Below are 20,324 nucleotides of genomic sequence, written 5' to 3'. Positions count from 1 at the left end.
CAGAAAAAAATCCTCTCTAATATTTTTCCTCAAGCGAAAACAATTTCAAATATTTTAGCCTCTTCTCGTATGACAACCTTTCCATTCCAGACATCATCCTAATATCTCTCCTCCAAACTATTTCCAACAATTTAATGTCTTCCTAAGGTAAGGATCTCACACTTAAAATTCCAAATATGGCCTAACCAATGATCTGTACAATGAAGTTATAGCCACTTAAGAGTTTTAATTGTATTCAGTATTTATGCAGATACAACCAAAAAACCCTGTTTGTCCAACACTAGCAACATCACACTGACCAACTAGAGAAACATCAAGATAATGTATCTCAGAACGGCTGAAGATGACCTAGGAAGTTCTAAACGTTGTTTTCTCCTTGTGAATAAAAGTGTTAATATCCATACCAGCCATTCTGGGATTCAGTTTTATTTCAAATGGGTATCTCGTCATCAAGAACATCAAGGTCGTTTTTCCCATAACGCTGTTAGGGTTACTTTATTACAAATATACTTATAATTCAAGTTATGATAACCCACAGGTACTGCCTTGCATTTATTACAATTAAAAGCCATCTAAGGTTTTTTTGTCCAACTCATCAAATGATTTCAATTAATTTGCTAGAAATGCCCAAAACCATAATAGTATTAGCAAATTTAAGAAAGTTATTGACATTTCCTTATCTATGTCATTGATGTAAGATTAAAAAAAAAAAACTAGAAAGAAAGAAAAGGCCCTAATGTCGATCCATGAAGTACCTCATTTGTGATACTAATCTGTTTCTACGTTACTAATTCTACTTATTTTAGAATATCTGTGGCTCGCACCTACAGAAAACGAAAGTTAGTAACATGTTTGAACGTCTCTATGCGTCCAAAATGAAAACTACAAAAAAAAACAACAACCCAAAAACATGGCCATGTGGTTAAGGAGTTCGACTTGTAATCTGAGGGTCGTGGATTCGAATTCCCATCACACCAAACATGCTCGCCCTTTCAGCCGTGTGGGCGTTATAATATGACGCTTAGTCTCACTATTCGTTGGCAAAAGAGTAGCTCAAAGAGCTATCTGCGATCTGCCTACTACGAGTATCGAAACCCAGTTTGTAGCAGGATAAGTCCGCAGACATGTTGCTGTGCCACTGGAGAGGAGGCAAAAACGAGAGAACGGAACAGTAGGTGGATCTGCGGATGAAAAACTTGAGTATCATTGATCTAAAAAAAGCTGCAAGTGCCATACTATCATTAAACTTATCATAGTAAGCACAGAAGATAAAAATATTAAAAGTGAAAGTTTTGCCACTAAACTGTTTTGTCGAGTTTATGAAGTGCATTGTTTCTTTTAAATGTTGTTGTCACGGGAAGACCTGGTAGATTATTTTTTCTTAGGAAGCTGGTTTCATCATAGTGAATCAGACAGTTTAGCTAACCTGAGAGAAAGCAAAAAAATGATTTCATATTTTCACTTATGGGACGAAAGGAAAATGTAATGAATTGGTGAATCGTTACGTTATACGCCTATCTTATACAAATTTATTGGAAAATGGTTTATTTTATTGAATAATATGCGTCTGTGTTACGTAGTAAAAGCATACATTTCAAAGGGGTCTAGGTGTCCTGGCGATTAGTTTAACTGGACTCTGAGGAATATTAACCAGTTGTCACTAGATGCTTAAAAGATTCGGGGCTCGGGTCCATAGGCGCGGGAATTTTCAGCCTTTCAGTACTACATCGATCATGGTTTTCTATTCTGAATTTTCAAGACATCAACTGGGGATTTGGGACACAGTTAAACAGAATCTAGGCACGGACCCCAAGCGCCAGTGCCAAGCAACGCCTGTGCAGTTGTCTCGAAAATATGCTCTGCAGTTTGGGACAATTATTTGATCAATTCAGAGCAGCTTACGCGTTAGCAATAGGTGCTTTGAAGAATGCCTTAATTCTACTCTGTTAGTCAAAACCACGGGTGTCTATTCCCAAATTTTGAGGTGTCTAACTTGGTTCTTTAGTCTGTGTGTTGCAAAAGGTAGCTCTCAGTGATACAGCGGTATGTCTGTGGAATTATAATGCTTGAAACCAGATTTCGATACTCGTGGTGGGCAGAGCACTCATAGCCTTTTTTGTAGCTTTGCACTTAATTATAAAGAAACAACAAGTGCTACAGATACAACTTTTTTCATAATTCAGACAGATAATAAAAGTAAAAGTTAAAAATAAAATAACGGATGAAATATTTTAGAATCAGTTGATATGTTCTGAAATACCACAAGTCACGAAACACGTACTCTAATTGAGGAAATAAAAAATGTTTTGAGCTAGTTTGCAGTGTATGTGTTCTGCTTGCCACAGGTATGAAAACCAAATTTTTAGACTTTGGAATCCTGAAACTTACTGTTGATCCACTGGGAAGCTAAAATAATTGAAGCTGTATGAATGGATATACAAATAATGTAATATAAATAACCTATGCAAAAATGCCATTAAAGCTGATAATGCTAAAAATTACAGTACGAAATACTTAAAGCATATTACCTGTAGTTATATACTGCTGTTTAGTCATGATAAACCTGTTGGGGAAACAAAATCATTTTAACATTCATTATTCCAGAAAAATAAAAATCCCAAGGTTTATTACAAATACGTTTTAAAACTATATCTTTAAAGTGTGAGCTGCATGTACAAATGTCAAAATGAATTAAATAAATGAGTGTTCAGTGAAGAGATTAACACTACCTTTTACGAACTTACTTTCCCTGAAAGTGGGACCAACACCGCCTGAAACGCTCACTTGTTTAAACCACTCACACCATTATACAATAGTATATTATCTATCATTAGGCCTGAGCATGGCCAGGTGGTTAAGGAGTTCGACTTGTAATCTGAGGGTAGCGGGTTGGAATCCCCGTCACATCAAACATGCTCGCCATTTCAGCTGTGGGGGCGTTATAATGTGACGGTTAATCCACTATTCATTGGTAAAAGAATAGCTCGAGAGTTGGCAGTGGGTGGTGTTGACTAGCTTCTTTCCCTCTGGTTTTATATTGCTAAATTAAGGAGGGCTATTGTGGATAGCCCTTGTGTAGATTTGCGCGAAATTCAAAACCAAACAAACAAATTATCTGTCATTCAGTTATTAAATACTAAAAAGACGTTACATAATGGACGATTAACGTTAAAATTTGTACTGTTGTGATGTCAGTAAAATTTGAGCATACCTTGAATCACGAGAAAAATTGTGTACTGTATAGGCTACAACACAACATGACATATGAACTTCAAAAGCACAAAAAATGTGTTACTTTTTATTTTATTTGCTCTTCAAACAGAATACTTTCGGGGGCACTGTTGAAGTACATCAGTTTTAATTAATTTTTAAATAGAATTTTACATATAAACATGGAAATATGATATATTGTATTGATTGAAATCGTTATGCATATTTCTTACACACAAATTTACCTGACTTCACTTCTTCAGTGTCTTCGTATTGTTCGTACATAAACCTGGGTCTGGTTATTAAGATGGATGTAAGTATCAACATAGACATAACTCACGCTCCTTTCAAAATTGTTCCATACGAATGATTTTGTTGAAAACATGATTTGTATGCTCTACCGTATTATCTCATCAACATGTAAATAAACTTGTGTATCTTTTCTCCTATTCTAGTGTAAGTGGGAAACCCTCGACTGACGCAGGGATAGCCGTAAAGTTTCAGCTTGATATCAAAGAAAGATAAGCGATTACAATAAAGACACGAGAGAAAAATACCTGTGTACAAACCAAAAGATTGTAGCCATCGAAATAGCCATTATAAGTATTATTGCTTTTGTCGCAAGGCATTGTTTCGAGCCCTCGAATTTCTTGGTTTAATTTGATCAAATAGTTGTTTATTACTAGCAGGGTAGAAACTTTCCCGGTACTCACGATATTGAGTACCAGAACTTACTTTTTAAGGTGAGACTTATTTAAGCTGCTTTGTCGTTTTTTATATTCATACGTAGATTTTTTTCATTTTCAAAAACAGGTTCACTTTACCCAGCTAACTGTCTCTACTTCATGTTTTGTTGAACATTTCGTCCTTAATTATAAACAAACACGGCATGTGTCGATATAAAAAACAAACGTAATGTAATTTATTATTGTAAGTGTACTTTGTGTACACAAGTAAGTTTCAAAGAATTGTTTTGGTTTATTGTTCCTAAGCGGAGTGAAGCACACTCTTAAAAGCCTTCGTTGTAGAGTATACCAAAATAATGTCATAAAACTTATTTTTCTTCTTTAACAACTTGCTTATCACTAACAATTTATCCTATATAAATGTAATAAATATTCTTAAATTTTCTACTTTGTAATGTTTAATAAGATATCTCCTTACCAGGAAGTCATAAAATAGTTCAGAATTGTTATCACTGTTTTGTTTATTCTGGAAGTTTACAAAATATTACTCGAAATTGCATCTTCGCTACTTTTCACGTATAGCTACTGGATGGTATGCGCATTGTGACTGCATTATTTTCTGTCAGAAAGGTTGTGTTTTATCATTCAGACTAGAATTTATTCCGTTGTCCTTTGCCTTTACCCGCGATGGCTCGGCAGTTACGCTAAGAACTTATAACGCTAAAATTCGATTTTAGATACTTGCGGTGTCTGTGTAGTTTTGTGCTTATCAACAAATAAATGTTATAATGAAGTCGTACTTCAGTATATCAAATATTATATGTTTTTACATTAAGTTTTAAAATTTACACACAGGTGGCGGGACATTCTCGCAACTCGAATACAGATACTTCTTGTGTGTCAACAATTTATTTAGGGCGTAATTTTCAGAGAAGTTTCATAGCACATTTTTTAAACTCTCTCTTTCTTCTATTCTGCTAATTTTACGAAGCATAATTTCCTTTACTTGGGTGCCCTCAGGCTTCCTGTATGGCCGAGACCGTACGCCCGTGACCCATGTGTTAATTAAGTAATGATCGCATACTGTGCCTGGGGCATGAAAATGGCTTTTACTACTGACCACTTTGTTGATTGATTCTCACCTTGATGATGAGAAACCCACTTGAAATAAAAATGTATTTCAGAACGCCTAGTATGGGTATTAAGTCTTATTGATAAGGAAAGAACAAGGTTTCGACCTTCCTAAGTCATTTGTCGAAGCCACAGCCAAGGGTACGGGCTGGGAGGAATCAGCTAGAAGCGTGGACCTAACGGTCCACTCTCCGCTTCAACGAGAAGCGTAACTGTTGATATAAAAGTAAGTATGATTATTTGTACAGACTTGGAGAACATTCAAATCCAGTCAGTGTGATATTGGTTAGAGAAAAGTAATAGAGACTGCTTTGTGTAATAATGTACACAATTCGAAAATATATTTACTTTAGAATAGGTATTAAATAGGGTTTGAAAAAGTTTATTCTATTTATTTGCATGTAATCATCCACTATTTAGTGTTCCGCATTTCTTAGATGGTAAGATGAGGTACTGACAATAAAATTATGTTTACATGGTCAACTATATGGCATGTTTGCTTGATGTAAAAAGAGCTAGAAATAGTTCTTGGTGATGTTTAACCGCTGGCAAAGTTGGCGAACTAGTTACTGTAAAAATAGCAGTCGGTTTCCACTTAGAGAAAGCACTTCCTTAATATAGCAAACCAAGTGATTGTGAAATTCGCTTTCCGAACAACAGACACTGTACGACCAACGAGAATGAAGCACGTTTTTTCTTCCCATGTCTCATAGATTTTTTTACTGAATACTTAAGGTTGCATCTGTATTGAAAATAGTGCACTTAAGAATACAGGCAAAAGATAGATATTTTTGTCTATGTTTATTTATATTATATTACCAGCGTATTTGAAAATAATTTGCACATTTCAAAATTAATATATGTATATACTTAGAAATATTGATTTACGAATTAGACATGAAAAAATGATTACATGTAAAACGCTGCTATTAGGGTTTCTAATGTTAATGATAAATATGTTCTTGTAGAGACGTAAAAGTTTTCTTGCATTTATAGTACGAAAGTTCCTTGGAATTAAAAGGCTTAGATGTGACTCTGTTGAAAGTGAAGATTACAAATGATATTTATATTGGAATACTGATACTGAGGCCCAAAATAGTACTTGTTACACAAACTATGGAAATCTGGTCTTCATATCCTCGGCGAGATCCTCTAGTGGCACAGCGGCATGTCGGCGGACTCACACCGTTAGAAACTGGGATTCGATACCATTGGTGGGCAGAGCGCAGATAACCTATTGTGTTGTTTTGTTCTTAATTTTAAACAAACAAACCCTCGCGAGCAGAAAAAAAGATTACCGATTATATAGCTTTGTGCTTAACAAAAAGAAACACTAATATGAAACTTGAATTTGAAACACAAATTATAAAGTATACAAACACTCCAAATAAAGGCTCTAAATTGTTGAATCTTATAGTTATGGTTATTGAAAAAAAATAGAATATTACTAAAATTAAGTGAAAACTAGAGATATCTCTAAGGCTAAAAGGAAAGTTATGTACGGTTTGATTAAAGTAAAAATAGAAATGGTATTTAACTGAAAATTAAAAACTTAAGTGACACTTATATAACGTTACATTTATCACTAAAGATGTAGTAAAAGATATAGAACATATATATAAGGAAAATGAAACATGTAAATGGTTTCTACTATAAGGAAAAAGTATTTACAAAACAATTAGAATTATTTCTGTGTATAACCTAAAGACAATATTCTTGTTTTATATAAATTGTATTTATAGCATTTAACACGAAGTTATGTAAACTGTGATTAGTTTTTCCGCTATAAAAATAGAAACATTTCCTTATTTTCATTAGCGAGAAAAAACAATTGCAATTCGATTTTTTAATTTAACTTTTATGGGCACATCTTTTGTTTAAACATATACACCGCAATGAAACCTCGAACTCCACGGCAATAACACTTTACTCGAGATAACTTATGTATTTCGTTATTGTTTTATATTCGATTACTTGAGGTTATTACTGAAAATTGTAGACACACGAAGGATAAGAAGTTCGAATTAATCCATGTCTGAGGAGTAGTTTTATAAACTACGAAAACGCTAAATGCAAACATTTTCAGAGTGTACTGCCATTTCCTTGAGAACTTTAAATATTCTGATATACAATGTGAAATTATTATGACACGAAATCATGTAACGTTCTTTATCTACTGGCTTTTGTGTTATTGTCAGTACTAATAATGTTTCTTTCTTTCTTGCGCTTGCGCAGTAGAAAATATAAGTATATTTTGCGCGTGCTCGCGAAACCTCGTCGCCCATTTGACATGATGTGGCAGCTATATTTAGCCAACCACGTACTATCTATTTGAAATAGAAAAGGTAGTGCGCGCAAATGTTGACTTAAACTGTGATAAGTACACGTGCGATTCTGTTGAATGTCCAAGAACCAAATCAAAGAGAACGGGGAATATCCTTTTCGCTATACCATTTCAAAGAGATGTAATATTAAATATAGCTCAAATGTAAGGATTCATTGGTTGGCGTAGCAGTTGATTTTAAATAAAGTCAACTATGAAATAAAAAAGTATTTCACTGTTAAAATTACTCATTTCCTTTTAGTTAGTAGTAATATTTTTCGAGATTGCAAGAAAAATTCAAGTGTCCTTTGTTACTCTTCTGCAGTCGCTTCTCCTAGGAGTGAAATAACTTCACACTTTGCATAGACATTTCAATTATGGCATGGATGTAGAAATGGCCACAGGAGTATATAATAACTTCGGTCCCAGTTTTGGTCAGGGAGGTAAGATAGAAGTTACGTTATACATGGCGAAAGAAAATATAACTGTAAACTTAATATAACTTTTAACAAAATAGATTGTTTTTACGATTTTTACTTGTGTTACTGTCATTCCATAAATATGCTATACCATGTATGCAAATTAATACGCCAAAGGCCAGTTGGACATAAACACAATACAACTATTCACACCTAAAGTTACCAAGAGCTGTTGTTGTAGAGAAAACAAGACTTAAACCAATTACGTAACAACAACAACAAATTCATTGTGGATGTATTGCAAATAATAGTCTATAATAATGACATAGCTTTTTAATCAGAGAATTTCTAACAGTAACCTGTAAAATGTAACATTGTATTGAAGAACTTTGGGTTTTACAGCAGGGAATAAGTTTCAAAATGACATTCTGGTTTTGTAAAACTATTTTTCGTTTTTTTTACATTTTCTGTGTTTTTTACATTTCCTCTTCTCAATTTTTACAATATGCATTTCCTCTCCTCAATTTTTACAATATGCATTTCCTCTCCTCAATTTTTACAATATGCATTTCCTCTCCTCAATTTTTATAATATGCATTTCCTCTCCTCAATTTTTATAATATGCATTTCCTCTCCTCAATTTAGCTGTGTGTGTACAAACATCTGAAGAGTCCTTACTAAGAAGGTTGTTTGATGATGACCCGGGTACATAGAAAGATGCATTTATAAAACTTTTGATATAGTAGTATATGCAGATATCTTTTTACATTTATTATTTCAAGCTGTTATCTCACAAGCTTTAAGCTGATCAGGGTCTTTTCGTTATTATGTATTAAGGTATATCAAACTATTGTTTGATCACTTAACACTTTAGAACCCCTGTATAATTATATATACTTATAAGTATGTTGGTAGTATGTAAATACTTATTTCTGTCCGTATTTCGAAAATCTAATATCACATCTTATACATATTAAATTTACAGGTCAATGAAGTTGTATATTTAGGGCTACGGTTGAAATAAATATAATACTGCAAACTTTCGTTTATTTCAAAATAAAAATAAAATGTGTAATATCGTTTTATTTGTGTTTTTAATACAATCAACAGTTACCGAAGCACGTGAAATAGGTACTGTTAACCGAAATCTGAATTAAAGTTAATAATTCAAAACTACTAATTAGATTTACGCAACAAGCATATTTTAGTAAATATTGATGTTTAGCGATTCTGTTTAACGACTCAATGAAAATGATCGTAGTACTTGTCTAACTAAAGTATTAAATTTTATTACTATACATACCAGAATTCTCCAGTGATTCAGTGATATGTATGTCTGTAGGCGTACAACGCTAAAAATCAGGTTTTAGCACCCATCGTAAGTAATAACATAGCTTTGGCCTTAACAATAACCAAACAATCAACCAAAATATAACAATCTTCATGTACGTATTGTCCTGATATTGTACATCCCATGAGAGTATTGTGTTTTATTGTTCAAATATTCTCACTCAAAGTTGTTAACAGAAAAATAAAATCATTTTTAAAATAATATTTGCTCAAATAATACACTATGTAACACAAATTTTGTTCCTGGATAGTATGTGTTATTCTTAATTGCTTGTGTTGTAAAAGTACAGAAAATGTCCATAATTCTCTTCAACCTTTGCTTTTGTGACTTGGGTAATGAAATTTAGAAAGTAACCTATTTTCTAGGTAAAAACGGGCAAATTTGCACATTTTCATTTACATAACGTGTGAATAAAACAACATATGAATCAAGATTTACATGTATTTATACTAAAGTTACACCAAAATGAACAAAGATGTTTAGAAGTGAGTAGGTTTTCGAGATTTGCGACTGTAATGTAAATTACTTTCACATATCAGCCCCCAAATATAGTCTCTCATCATGTTTTCGTTATACGCTCCCAGGTCACAAAATCAAAGATTGAAGAGAAAAATAGGTTTATTCCATTTACTTTAGGCATAAGCAATTGGGAAATAACGTTTTCAGCCCAGAAACAAGAAAAAGTAAAAAATTTGTTATGTAGTGTTATTTATCAGCTTAGGTTGGTAATACTTTTGTGTCTTCGTAGCAAGTAGAAATATAGAGACATCAGTGATTTCTCTATTTAAATACTGCGCCCCCTATTTTCGTAGCTAAGGAAAAGATTGAAGGTTTACACTGCTAAAAACCGGGTTTCGATTCTCGTGGTAAGCACAACACAGATAGCCCATTGTGTAGCTTTGTGCTTGATAACAAGCAAACAAAATATTCAAAGCTACAATGACAAACCTGATGGACTGATTAAAGTTTTCAACACCCTTTCCTCATTCATCAACACCTGGCAACACACGTAACGTCAGTGAATAAAAACTAACATATAAAACTCGCGATTTTCTCATAACGTCTCAACTAAACAGTGTCATTCTCAACATTGCGCCTGACTCTTTAATAAATATTCAAAATAATTTGACTTTGTCATCTCAATCACTATGTTATTTTGTAACTTTCAGGAAAATATTTATTTTTTGTAGTAATGTTTAAATAACGTATTTTCGAATGTTATACCAACTTTTTCATATCGGTTTAGAACGATTTTCAGTCGATAAAATGGAAAAAAAGCGCTTTATTATAATTCTGTATAATGCATTGCAGCAGTTATTTTAAACAATGGAATTTTCATGTTCTAGAAAGCAACTAAATACTTTCATTTTCTTTCAATTTCTTGTTTTATTGTACATACAAATCTAAACCTAAATAGCTTTATGTGACAAATCATCCGTACTGTTTTAATTAGTATTTAAAAATATATTAGTTAAAAAGATTGTGAAAAAGAAATGTCTGAGATACGGTCATTTCCGTTATAAAATTTCTTCATGTACTTCGATTGTTATTTTTTTCAGTTCGTTTGATTTTAAATGTTCCGACACTAAGTAGACGTTAAGTTAAATCTACTGTATACTAGAGAACGAAATGAAGGATGTTCATTCCTGAGTTCCGAAGTTTATTTAAAAATTATCATTCAGTTTGTCAATAGTGTAGGATATAGAAATATACGGAAAAACAAATTAATATATGATTATAGAAATTTTACAATTACCGTATTTTCCGGTTAATAAGCCGAGGCCAATTTTCAGCTCTGAAAATGAGGGTTTTTGCTTATTACCGCCCAATAAGCCGAAGCCATTTTTAAGAAGTGACAAGTTTCTTCAAAATGATTTCTTAGTCTCGTTTCAGCGTCAGCATGCATGTTGTGTGTGATCATTGGAGTTCTGTAGTAAAGCAGAACGTGTCGTATTGAGACAGAGATGGAATCAATATGTCATTCGTTATTGGCTCCACTCACTGTAATTAGGTAACCAATGAAATTCCAGAAACAACGTTTCACTGTAGCCTTAACGTGCTTTGCTGATGGGACAAAATTACCGCCTATGGTAATTTTCAAAAGAAAAACATTTTCTAAGAAGGAGAAATTTCCGAAATGAGTGATCGGCCAATAAGCCGACCCCCAAAAATCAGGTCCAAAAGTTAGGGCCAGAAATTCGGCTTATTAGGCGGAAAATACGGTACGTGGTTTCTCTTTAAGGTATTGCAACATTATTATCTCAACATTTCTATCCATCTTTCATCATTGTTTTTATCTATCGATGAACCTGATATAGATAAAAATTTCACGAAACTTGTTCACCATTGACGATTTTTCCCAACATAAATATATTCTTATGTTTTCATGCAGATGCTTTAATAAACGGTTTTCACACCTGATCATTTAGCTTATTTTAGTAGCAAGTATAGAATTAATGTTTCTTTGCTGTCGATAGTCAGTTATAATAGGAAGACTGTTTATTAACTTAAAAATAGAATATAGTGAAATGAAACTTACGAAACGACCGGAATAACAAAATACATTTAATTTAGTCATTCATACTTTTCCATAACTTTAAAAAGTATATTTAGTTATTAAAGATGTATCTTACATAACCTTAGTGCTATCTTTTTTGACAATGTACCAAGGTTTAATATTGTCAAAATAAAGGAGAGAAAAACTGTTTTCATACTAAACAAGTAACACGTCCATTTATTTTAAGTTCACTTTAAGTTGTGTTAGCATTCATAACTAAATATCATAAAACTGTATAATAGTTATTACATTTTTATATAACGTTGGTATTCTTTTTCTGTCAATCTGTAGTGGAAAAACGTAATTATAGTTCAAAAGTTAGTGTCTTCAAAGAAAATAAACGTTAAGAATAACCACTATTTGTTATCATTTTTCAAAGTCCTGTTAAGAAGATATTATAAACATTTAATAAAGGTTTGTTAAGGTTTGGCCTTTGGACGCTTTATCGTACGTTTTGCACCTTCCTGAGAATATTTTTACGCACTGTCATATTGGGACGTTTTATAGTAGCTATTGTACCTTTTTGTTTGTTTGTTTGTTTTTGAATTTCGCACAAAGCTACTCGAGGGCTATCTGTGCTAGCCGTCCCTAATTTAGCAGTGTAAGACTAGAGGGAAGGCAGCTAGTCATCACCACTCACCGCCAACTCTTGGGCTACTCTTTTACCAACGAATAGTGGGATTGACCGTAACATTATAACATCCCCACGGCTGAAAGGGCGAGCATGTTTGGCGCGATGGGGATGCGAACCCGAGACTCTCAGATTACGAGTCGCACGCCTTAACACGCTTGGCCATGCCGGGCCCTGTACCTTTTTATGATAACGTATGTATAATATCATATTACGTTCGGTCAAAGTTGGCCTCATACATTTTAAAAATAGGGTCTTTTTTACCATTATGTCACTGTAGAATTTTATAGTGTTTAACCTCATTTTTACGGGCCCTAATAGACAAGCACACACAGGTATGGCATATAAGCCCTATAAAAATCTTTGAAGAGTGAATATAAAGCACGGTATTACAAATGGTACCTCACTATAAAGCACGGTATTACAAATGGTACCTCACAATAAAGCACGGTATTACAAATGGTACCTCACTATAAAGCACGGTATTACAAATGGTACCTCACTATAAAGCACGGTATTACAAATGGTACCTCACTATAAAGCACGGTATTACAAATGGTACCTCACAATAAAGCACGGTATTACAAATAGTACCTCACTATAAAGCACGGTATCACAAATGGTACCTCACTATAAAGCACGGTATTACAAATGGTACCTCACTATAAAGCACGGTATTACAAATGGTACCTCACTTTGTGTCATTAGTTTGTCAATATTTTCATTGATCGTCAGACTAAACGCCATGTGCACAAAATGCCATATTGTCACAAGACATTTACAATTATAAACTGAGACGTTTTGCGGTTTAGAATTAGTTGAATGGTTAAATTACTTGCTTTGAAATAATCTCATATAGAAACTTATAAATAACCGTAGAAAAAATGTCTTGATTTTTTAAAAAATAAGAATAGAGACAGAAACCTAAAACTGTACAAGTCCAAATATATCCCTTAATGGGAAGAAACAAAATAACTACCAAATTCTCCTCACTAAACGACAGTTTGCGTCATATATTTTTTATTAACGTTTCCTGATGCGGATCAGTTACCATGACGACCATGTAACAATACATTTTGCATGCATGCGAGTTTAAAATAGCATCAAATCGATTTAAAGTTTTTACAGTGGAAGTAGTGCGCCAGAAACGAAGCCCGTTTGCTAAATTTAGCTTGCAACACGCAGCTGATACGCATGTGCAGCACATGCCTACCATACATGATAAAGAAGTTAATTAAAACTGAAAATGAGTCAAGGAGCAACCTATATCTGTTACCGGTGTGAAAAATACGATAGTTAGTTTAGTATAAGAAACATCAAGACATGGAATCCTTGCTTTTAATGACACAACAAATAGTTCAGTTGTTTATGACGATAGCTAGTGTAAACCATGGTGATTATCATTAGCACAGTTTGTTCTGTAATTTGTGGTGATGTCGGGTTGTGAGATTAAGAATGTGAATACATAGTTTTATATATACACATCAAATTAAAATTTCATTAACTCTGGAAATAAATGTTGGCTGCATTTTTTATGTACAAAGTTGATAAAACTAATACAACAATCATCGAACAGTTACAGCAGCTCCATGTTTCGTAAAATTTATTTCAGATTAACATGTCACATAACTCTCGTTGCTACATCTGATATTTATTCAGATAATCTGAATAATTCACCTCCAAAGTGAAACTGTCTCTTGAAATTAAGTTTTAGGTGTACGAATAAGTGGGAAATATTGCTACGTGTACACATTTATCAAATCACAAATAATAAACAACAGTGTTATTTTCTAGAAAGTAATGTTGTTGTTACTTATTCTCGTTATTTTCATATAAAAGTCCTTAAACTGGTTGCTGATACACACACACACATATAAATTAATTTATAAAAAGCTGTAATGCTATTAGTTACACTAATAACTAATAGGTGATTAAATCAGCACTATAAAACAATAATGAACTTTATATAAAATAATAAAGTGAAAGGCAATAGACGTTGTGGGTTTAAGCACTCAACTCCATGCCCTTAATTGATTTTCCATAACTTCTGTCTAGTTTATTATCAGCATTTTAATGTTATCTGATAGATTATATCACTAACGCATTTCGGTGCTATTACCACAGACATTCTCCGTTATGACATCAAGTTGACATCTGAGACAAAAATTTGAAATGATTATTATATATATATATATAAACTAATTAATATTATTAAATGAGCATTCTTAAGTTGAATCAAAGTTTGTAGATTTTTCTCACTATAGTTATATTTATTATAGATGTTTATGAGCAGTAAATTATTGTCTCACAGATATAGCCATGCTGGTTGCTGTCTTATAGATATCCCTGTGCTAGTTGTTGTCTTAGAGATAGCTACTCCTAATTGAAACACTACGGAGCAGAGTTCGGTTACTGGATATGATTATGATGAAAGTATGGAAAAATTACGTCAACGCATCCCGCAACAAGTAAATCGCCAAGTACCGGAAGCCTACATCAGTTCAACCGGTATTATTGTATTCCTGGAATTATCGTTTTGATACAAATAAAACACAAAAGAAAAAAAAAGTAAAGAAAAGAAAAGAGAACTGAGTTTGTTTGTTAGAGAATTTCACACAAAGTTTTACAAGGAAATGTATGTATAGCTGTCCCTAATTTCGAACTGAAAGCTTAGAGGGAAGGCAGCTAGTCAATAGGACCTAGTACCAACTTTTAGTATTAACGTAGCACAGACACACAGACAGATCCAGATGTTTTAGCGAGGATTCACAGTACACAAACCATTTGACGGTTAAAATAATTAGAATATTTAGAGGTAAGATACATATATAGTTTTAACGTGTTTTTGATAGGGTTGAAGTTATGATGCACGAAAAATAAAATATTTCTAAGTGATACATTGAGATTTGAAAATATCATAGGAAGAAGAAGACCAAACATTTTTATAAACTTTATAATACATTAAGTGAGAAAAATAAATATAAATAAATATTTTAATTTTCATTAATATTTTTGACAATACAAATTACTAAATAATGTGTTAGTATATCTGACAGTAATTAACCGATCAATAACCACAATTTTGTACTGATCTAACTACCAACTCTAAGTTGAACTAATCATTATCTTAGTTCCATAATTACTTACTGCCCTAGTCATCCTGAACATGATTGTTTCGTAAGTCTATCCAATCTACATATTCTTTTGTACAAATACCCAATTTACTTATGTCATGAAAATATATCTTACAAAGTTGTTGACTGGCCTACATTTAACTACAATTCTTGTCTCCACTCTATTACTCAGCGTGTGTGCTAGTTACGAAATTATTGCATTCATATATCGAGTGGCATGTAATACACACCTACAAGTTGACAAGGTGTTTTATAGATATTTTCAATTTAAATATTGTATTTTATAAGGCGCAGGTCGAGAAATGTGTCGTAAGTGTTTTTCAGATTATGTTGTGTATTATGTATATATCTACAGACCAAAAGATATGTTAAAGTTTTCTACAAAAAATATCTTGTTTTAACTATATAAAAAACTTTAGTTATGTGGTATAGCTCTCTCCAAACAAGGCCATTCACTGTAGATATGTTAACAGCCAGGCCCCTCGCCTCATCTTGTGTAGATAGCAGTTTAACTTTTCTGGGAGCTACCATACAGTGATAGGAATTTTTCTGGAAAGATAGTATAGTAAAATCGTTTGTTTCACTATTATTGATTCTTCTTATCGATTTGAAATGTCATGCAGTTGTTTAAAATTGATAATATGATTTTTAAACCGCTAGAGAGAACGAATATAGTTGGGCCAGAGTGAATTTTAGGGGTGCATCGCCCAACTAACTCCCGTAACGCCGGCCTTGTCCACAGGCCAGGAGTTACTTTAAAGATATATTCAAAGTAATTTTTGTTTTAATTACAACAAGAAGCCTAGTGGTGTGATATAGATATCTTACACACATATCCATAGGGATAGTAGTGTCTTATAGATATATGTGTCTAATGTAGCTGATACCTTATGTATAATGAAAAGCTCAAATGCGTTTAATAGATAGCTCTGGTTAGGTGATGCCTTATATATTTATCCGTGGGAATAGTTCATGTTGTTATTACAGATTTGTAAACATTCTCGAGCTAATTGTTGTTAAAAGTGATCTACAAGCTCATCAGGCTGTTAATTTGCTCATATTTATGCTGTTTGCAATGTTGAGTAAAACATCTTTCTGTTCTGACATCTGTCACAAAATAAGAAACAATGTCATATCTGCTTATTCAAATTCGATTGGTCGTTCCCAGATAATTAGTACTTTTAACTTTTTAATGCGACTGTGCTATGTGGTATTTTTCGATTTTAATATGTATATGAAGTCTAGTGATAGCACATATGTGAACGTCTCGATGTTAATATGGATCTGAAGTCCAGTGATAACAAAAGTGATATGTTTCGGTTTTAATATGGACTTGAGATCCAATAATAGCCTTTGTCGGTTTTACTACAACGATTGTTGAACAAACACGTAATACACTCCATCACCTTGTTGAACTCAAATAAGATATTCGTTTCCTAACTATAAACATTCATTTTTATGATATTTTGGTTCAGGTTTGTCAAAGGGAGGTGTGACAAAAAGATAAGTCTCTCATTCCATACCTGTAACTTAGCCATCATAAATGCAATCTCTTATGTTTTAATTAGTTGTTAAAATAAAGCATATCATTTATTCTTCTATTAACTTTTAAATGAAAATCCACATGAAACTAAATGAAATTAAATACTTATTGAAGGAGTTAACTACCTATCTAAAATATTGGATATTGGCTAAGTCGGCACTTATGATCGAAAGAAGTCTTGCAACAGGAATAGCATGAACACAGGGAAGTCAAAAGACCAATGAATAGGAAACTGACCGAATAAGTTATCTTGCAAGAAGGGCTATCTACAAACCAATATTGACCAGAATTCACCGTGTTACTGGAGACAGCATGCCATGGTACAGTTAAGATACTGATGACATATTGTCTTTTCAGATAAATCGTGTTTCCTGCTTGTTAAAGCCGATGGTAGGATTCGTTTTTTTTTGTTTGCGTAAAAAATAGATGAGGCAAAACTGTCTTTTCCACAAGAGGTAATACAGTACATTTTTGGGCAGTTATTCATCATGATGAAAACTGCTCTTCATATCCTGCAGGGAAGCGGCAATAGTGCATCCTACAGGCATCACATGAAGACAATATTATGCTTGGGTAATGTTTACTAATAACTGTGTGTTTCACAGTGACAATGCTACTACCTACAGTGCAGGTATTGTACAGAATTATCACGACCAAGAGGATGTTAAAAGACTACCATTTAAGTCTCCAAGACGTAATCTCACTGAAAGCTGCTGGAGCTGCGTTTCAGCGCCTTCTAGTACAAGTTGGGATGAAATTGAAAATGTTCAAAAATATTCTAAATTTTCTTTTAACCCAGATGTTTTAAGAACAACTTATACATATTTTTGCTGGAGCTGAGTTGTAGCGCCTTCTAGTGACATGTTGGGATGAAAGTGAATTTTTTTGTCATTGAATATACCTATTGGTAACCTTATTTTTTCTACTCATGTAGACTAACATCATATCAGAGTTTTACTGAATAAAGTATTTAGTCTATGTCTAAAATGTCAATATGAGGTATAGTATCAACATAAGTTTTATCAGCCATTATTTGTTTTGTCTCAGAATACATTCGGGAAAAATACCTGATCGTGTATTGTCTTTCTTTATTTCAATCTTTCCAATTTTAGTTCATAAAGCTAATGAAGGTTACAAAAGGTGTTAATAATAATAAATAATTTATTATAAACAATATTTCTCTAGTTATGACTGTTTTCTTTCTCTCAAGCTACAAAACTTCGTAAACTAAAGGTATCATAAAGATTAACAAACGCTCCCTAATTTTCAATGAATGACGTAAGTCATGACCCAGAATTTGATTTTAAGCCAACTTTGTTCATTGTGTTACTCTAACTGATGCTATTATGTTTTAGGATTGTATAGAATTGGAATAATGTCAATTTTGGCAGGTTCTGTGATGACGCTTGAATTTACTAATAATAGACAAAATATATTTTTGTTGTGACAGGAACATTTGTTACATTGTCTATCGCGTCTGTTATCTCATGAAACCTCATTCATAACGGCAACACACATTCTCCGCGTACTTTTTTAGGACCATTGTGGTTATGGCTGTAGACTACGGTAATTTAATGTCAGTTGGGCATAATTCAGTTTACGTACTGAAGCACTGTTGTGAGCTTGGTAAACGGTTAAATATACAGATTATGAATTTTCCAGAAGTAACTCGTGTTTATATATATATATAATTTATCATGTATGGACGTTGACTGTTAGAGTACATGAAATATCTTTTATACGCTACACATTTTCTTACAAAGTTTGATCTAAAAGCAAGTAACCTGATCTCGAAAATTGACTTCGAGAAAAAAACATCTTGTTTATCCAACTCTCCACATAATACTTGTACAAGAGCTTTTATATTTCATAGTTCATATGCTGACACGGACTCGTTGCAAAGCACGTACCATGTAATTCTTTACACATCTAGGTTCACCAGTTGCTAGACTAGTTTTTGCAGACATAAGATCTCTGTACGACTTAAGACATAGTAGACATTCAAACAGTTTTTCTTAAATTATTTAAGAATATGTTATTATGTTATTAAAATTTCAAAACAATTACGTGAGACCATTTTCATACAGAAACTGTAAAGTGTTTGTAAAAAAAAAAATATTTTTTTGTAAATTTCGTAAGATACTTCATAATTGTTTTGATTCTATTGGGAAACACAGTTATGCAACTGAACGGCTGTTTTAATAATATGACGTCAGAGAGGACGTGGAATTATGCTCAACAGTATCGAAATGTAAAGAACAAATTGTATTTAGTTTAATAAGATTGTTTATTCACTTATATATTTTGGGTTTCATTATACCTTGAGGGCTGGCTTGAGTGTTTATACGTATTTAATTTCTGTTTCATTAAAAACCAATATTTTTACACTGATGGCTTCAGACAGTGTACGGTAACTTTAGGTGTGGGTCGATGAGGACTAACCAAAGTGGTCAGTTTGCTGTAACTATTATAGTTTCACTTAATATGTAAGGCTTACTACAAGCTGTTATATCCGATAACTGAATTACCTTACCGCTATGTGTATTTTGTTAATTTAGATATATGTTTCTACTAAAACACACATTACCCTTCTGACACTGCAGTTCAGTTGTATTCAAATGTTATTTGAACGACTTGTACTTAGGGTGCTATGTATGTATTTGCGTGTACAGTTATGTGCTGTTTAGTTATAAGAGGTAAGAAGGGTTTGAAATTTTTAATATAGAATGTAATAGTTCGAGAAACTGAAATACAACTGGTAATTTTCGGTAGTTACCACAAGCTCTTTAGTACATATAGTATCGATGAAACAATGTCTTTAATATTTATACTGTTCAAACATCTTTCTGCATACACCAATATATTATGGTATTTTGTGTTTCAGAGGATGCATGTGTAGGCTGTGTATCTTAAATAATTTTTTTTTTTAATTTGGTGAATAATTTGTTTTAACCACACTTCTACAGATATTAGATAATTTCCTCAAGATTTCAACTGCTTCCAATAGTTGGTTGCTTTCATCAAATTAAAAACATATTTTAATTGTTTTCAACAATTGACTGTTTTTATCAAAGGACAACGCTGTTAATATTTTGTTAATAATTGGCTGTTTTCACCAAATGACAAATCTGTCACGCTATACATGGAAATAAAACAATAGAAATAAAACAAGTATCCTTAGAATTAACTCAGGAATTAAAACTTAAAAAACGACTATGGACAAAAGAAACAATAATCTTTAGTGGTTATATAGTTAGTGATTATAATAAAGCTTGAGAAAGCACACGACTTGCGTCAGTACTTGCATTTAACATACACGTGTGATAGATGTAATATACT

At 32.8% G+C, this 20,324-nt stretch overlaps 1 protein-coding gene across 22 annotated transcripts in view; it reads left to right on the top strand.

The window, feature by feature from the left end:
- Positions 1-20,324, top strand: part of LOC143233833 (histone deacetylase 4-like) — a 149,949-nt gene that overhangs the window by 58,730 nt on the left and 70,895 nt on the right. For 4 of the 22 annotated variants that reach the window (XM_076470591.1, XM_076470590.1, XM_076470580.1 and 1 more), the window contains exons 1-2: positions 6,249-7,793; positions 14,620-14,816. The exons of 2 other annotated variants lie outside the window; for them this stretch is intronic. In XM_076470591.1, coding sequence (XP_076326706.1) covers positions 14,744-14,816 — 73 coding nt within the window. In that variant the 5' untranslated portion in view covers positions 6,249-7,793; positions 14,620-14,743. 16 more of the 22 variants (XM_076470577.1, XM_076470574.1, XM_076470583.1 and 13 more) reach the window with 16 other exon arrangements.

The sequence above is a fragment of the Tachypleus tridentatus genome, chromosome 12 (assembly GCF_004210375.1).
Source record: "Tachypleus tridentatus isolate NWPU-2018 chromosome 12, ASM421037v1, whole genome shotgun sequence".
NCBI classification, from domain to species: Eukaryota; Metazoa; Arthropoda; class Merostomata; order Xiphosura; family Limulidae; genus Tachypleus; species Tachypleus tridentatus.
This window is presented reverse-complemented; position numbering and strand designations above follow the sequence as displayed.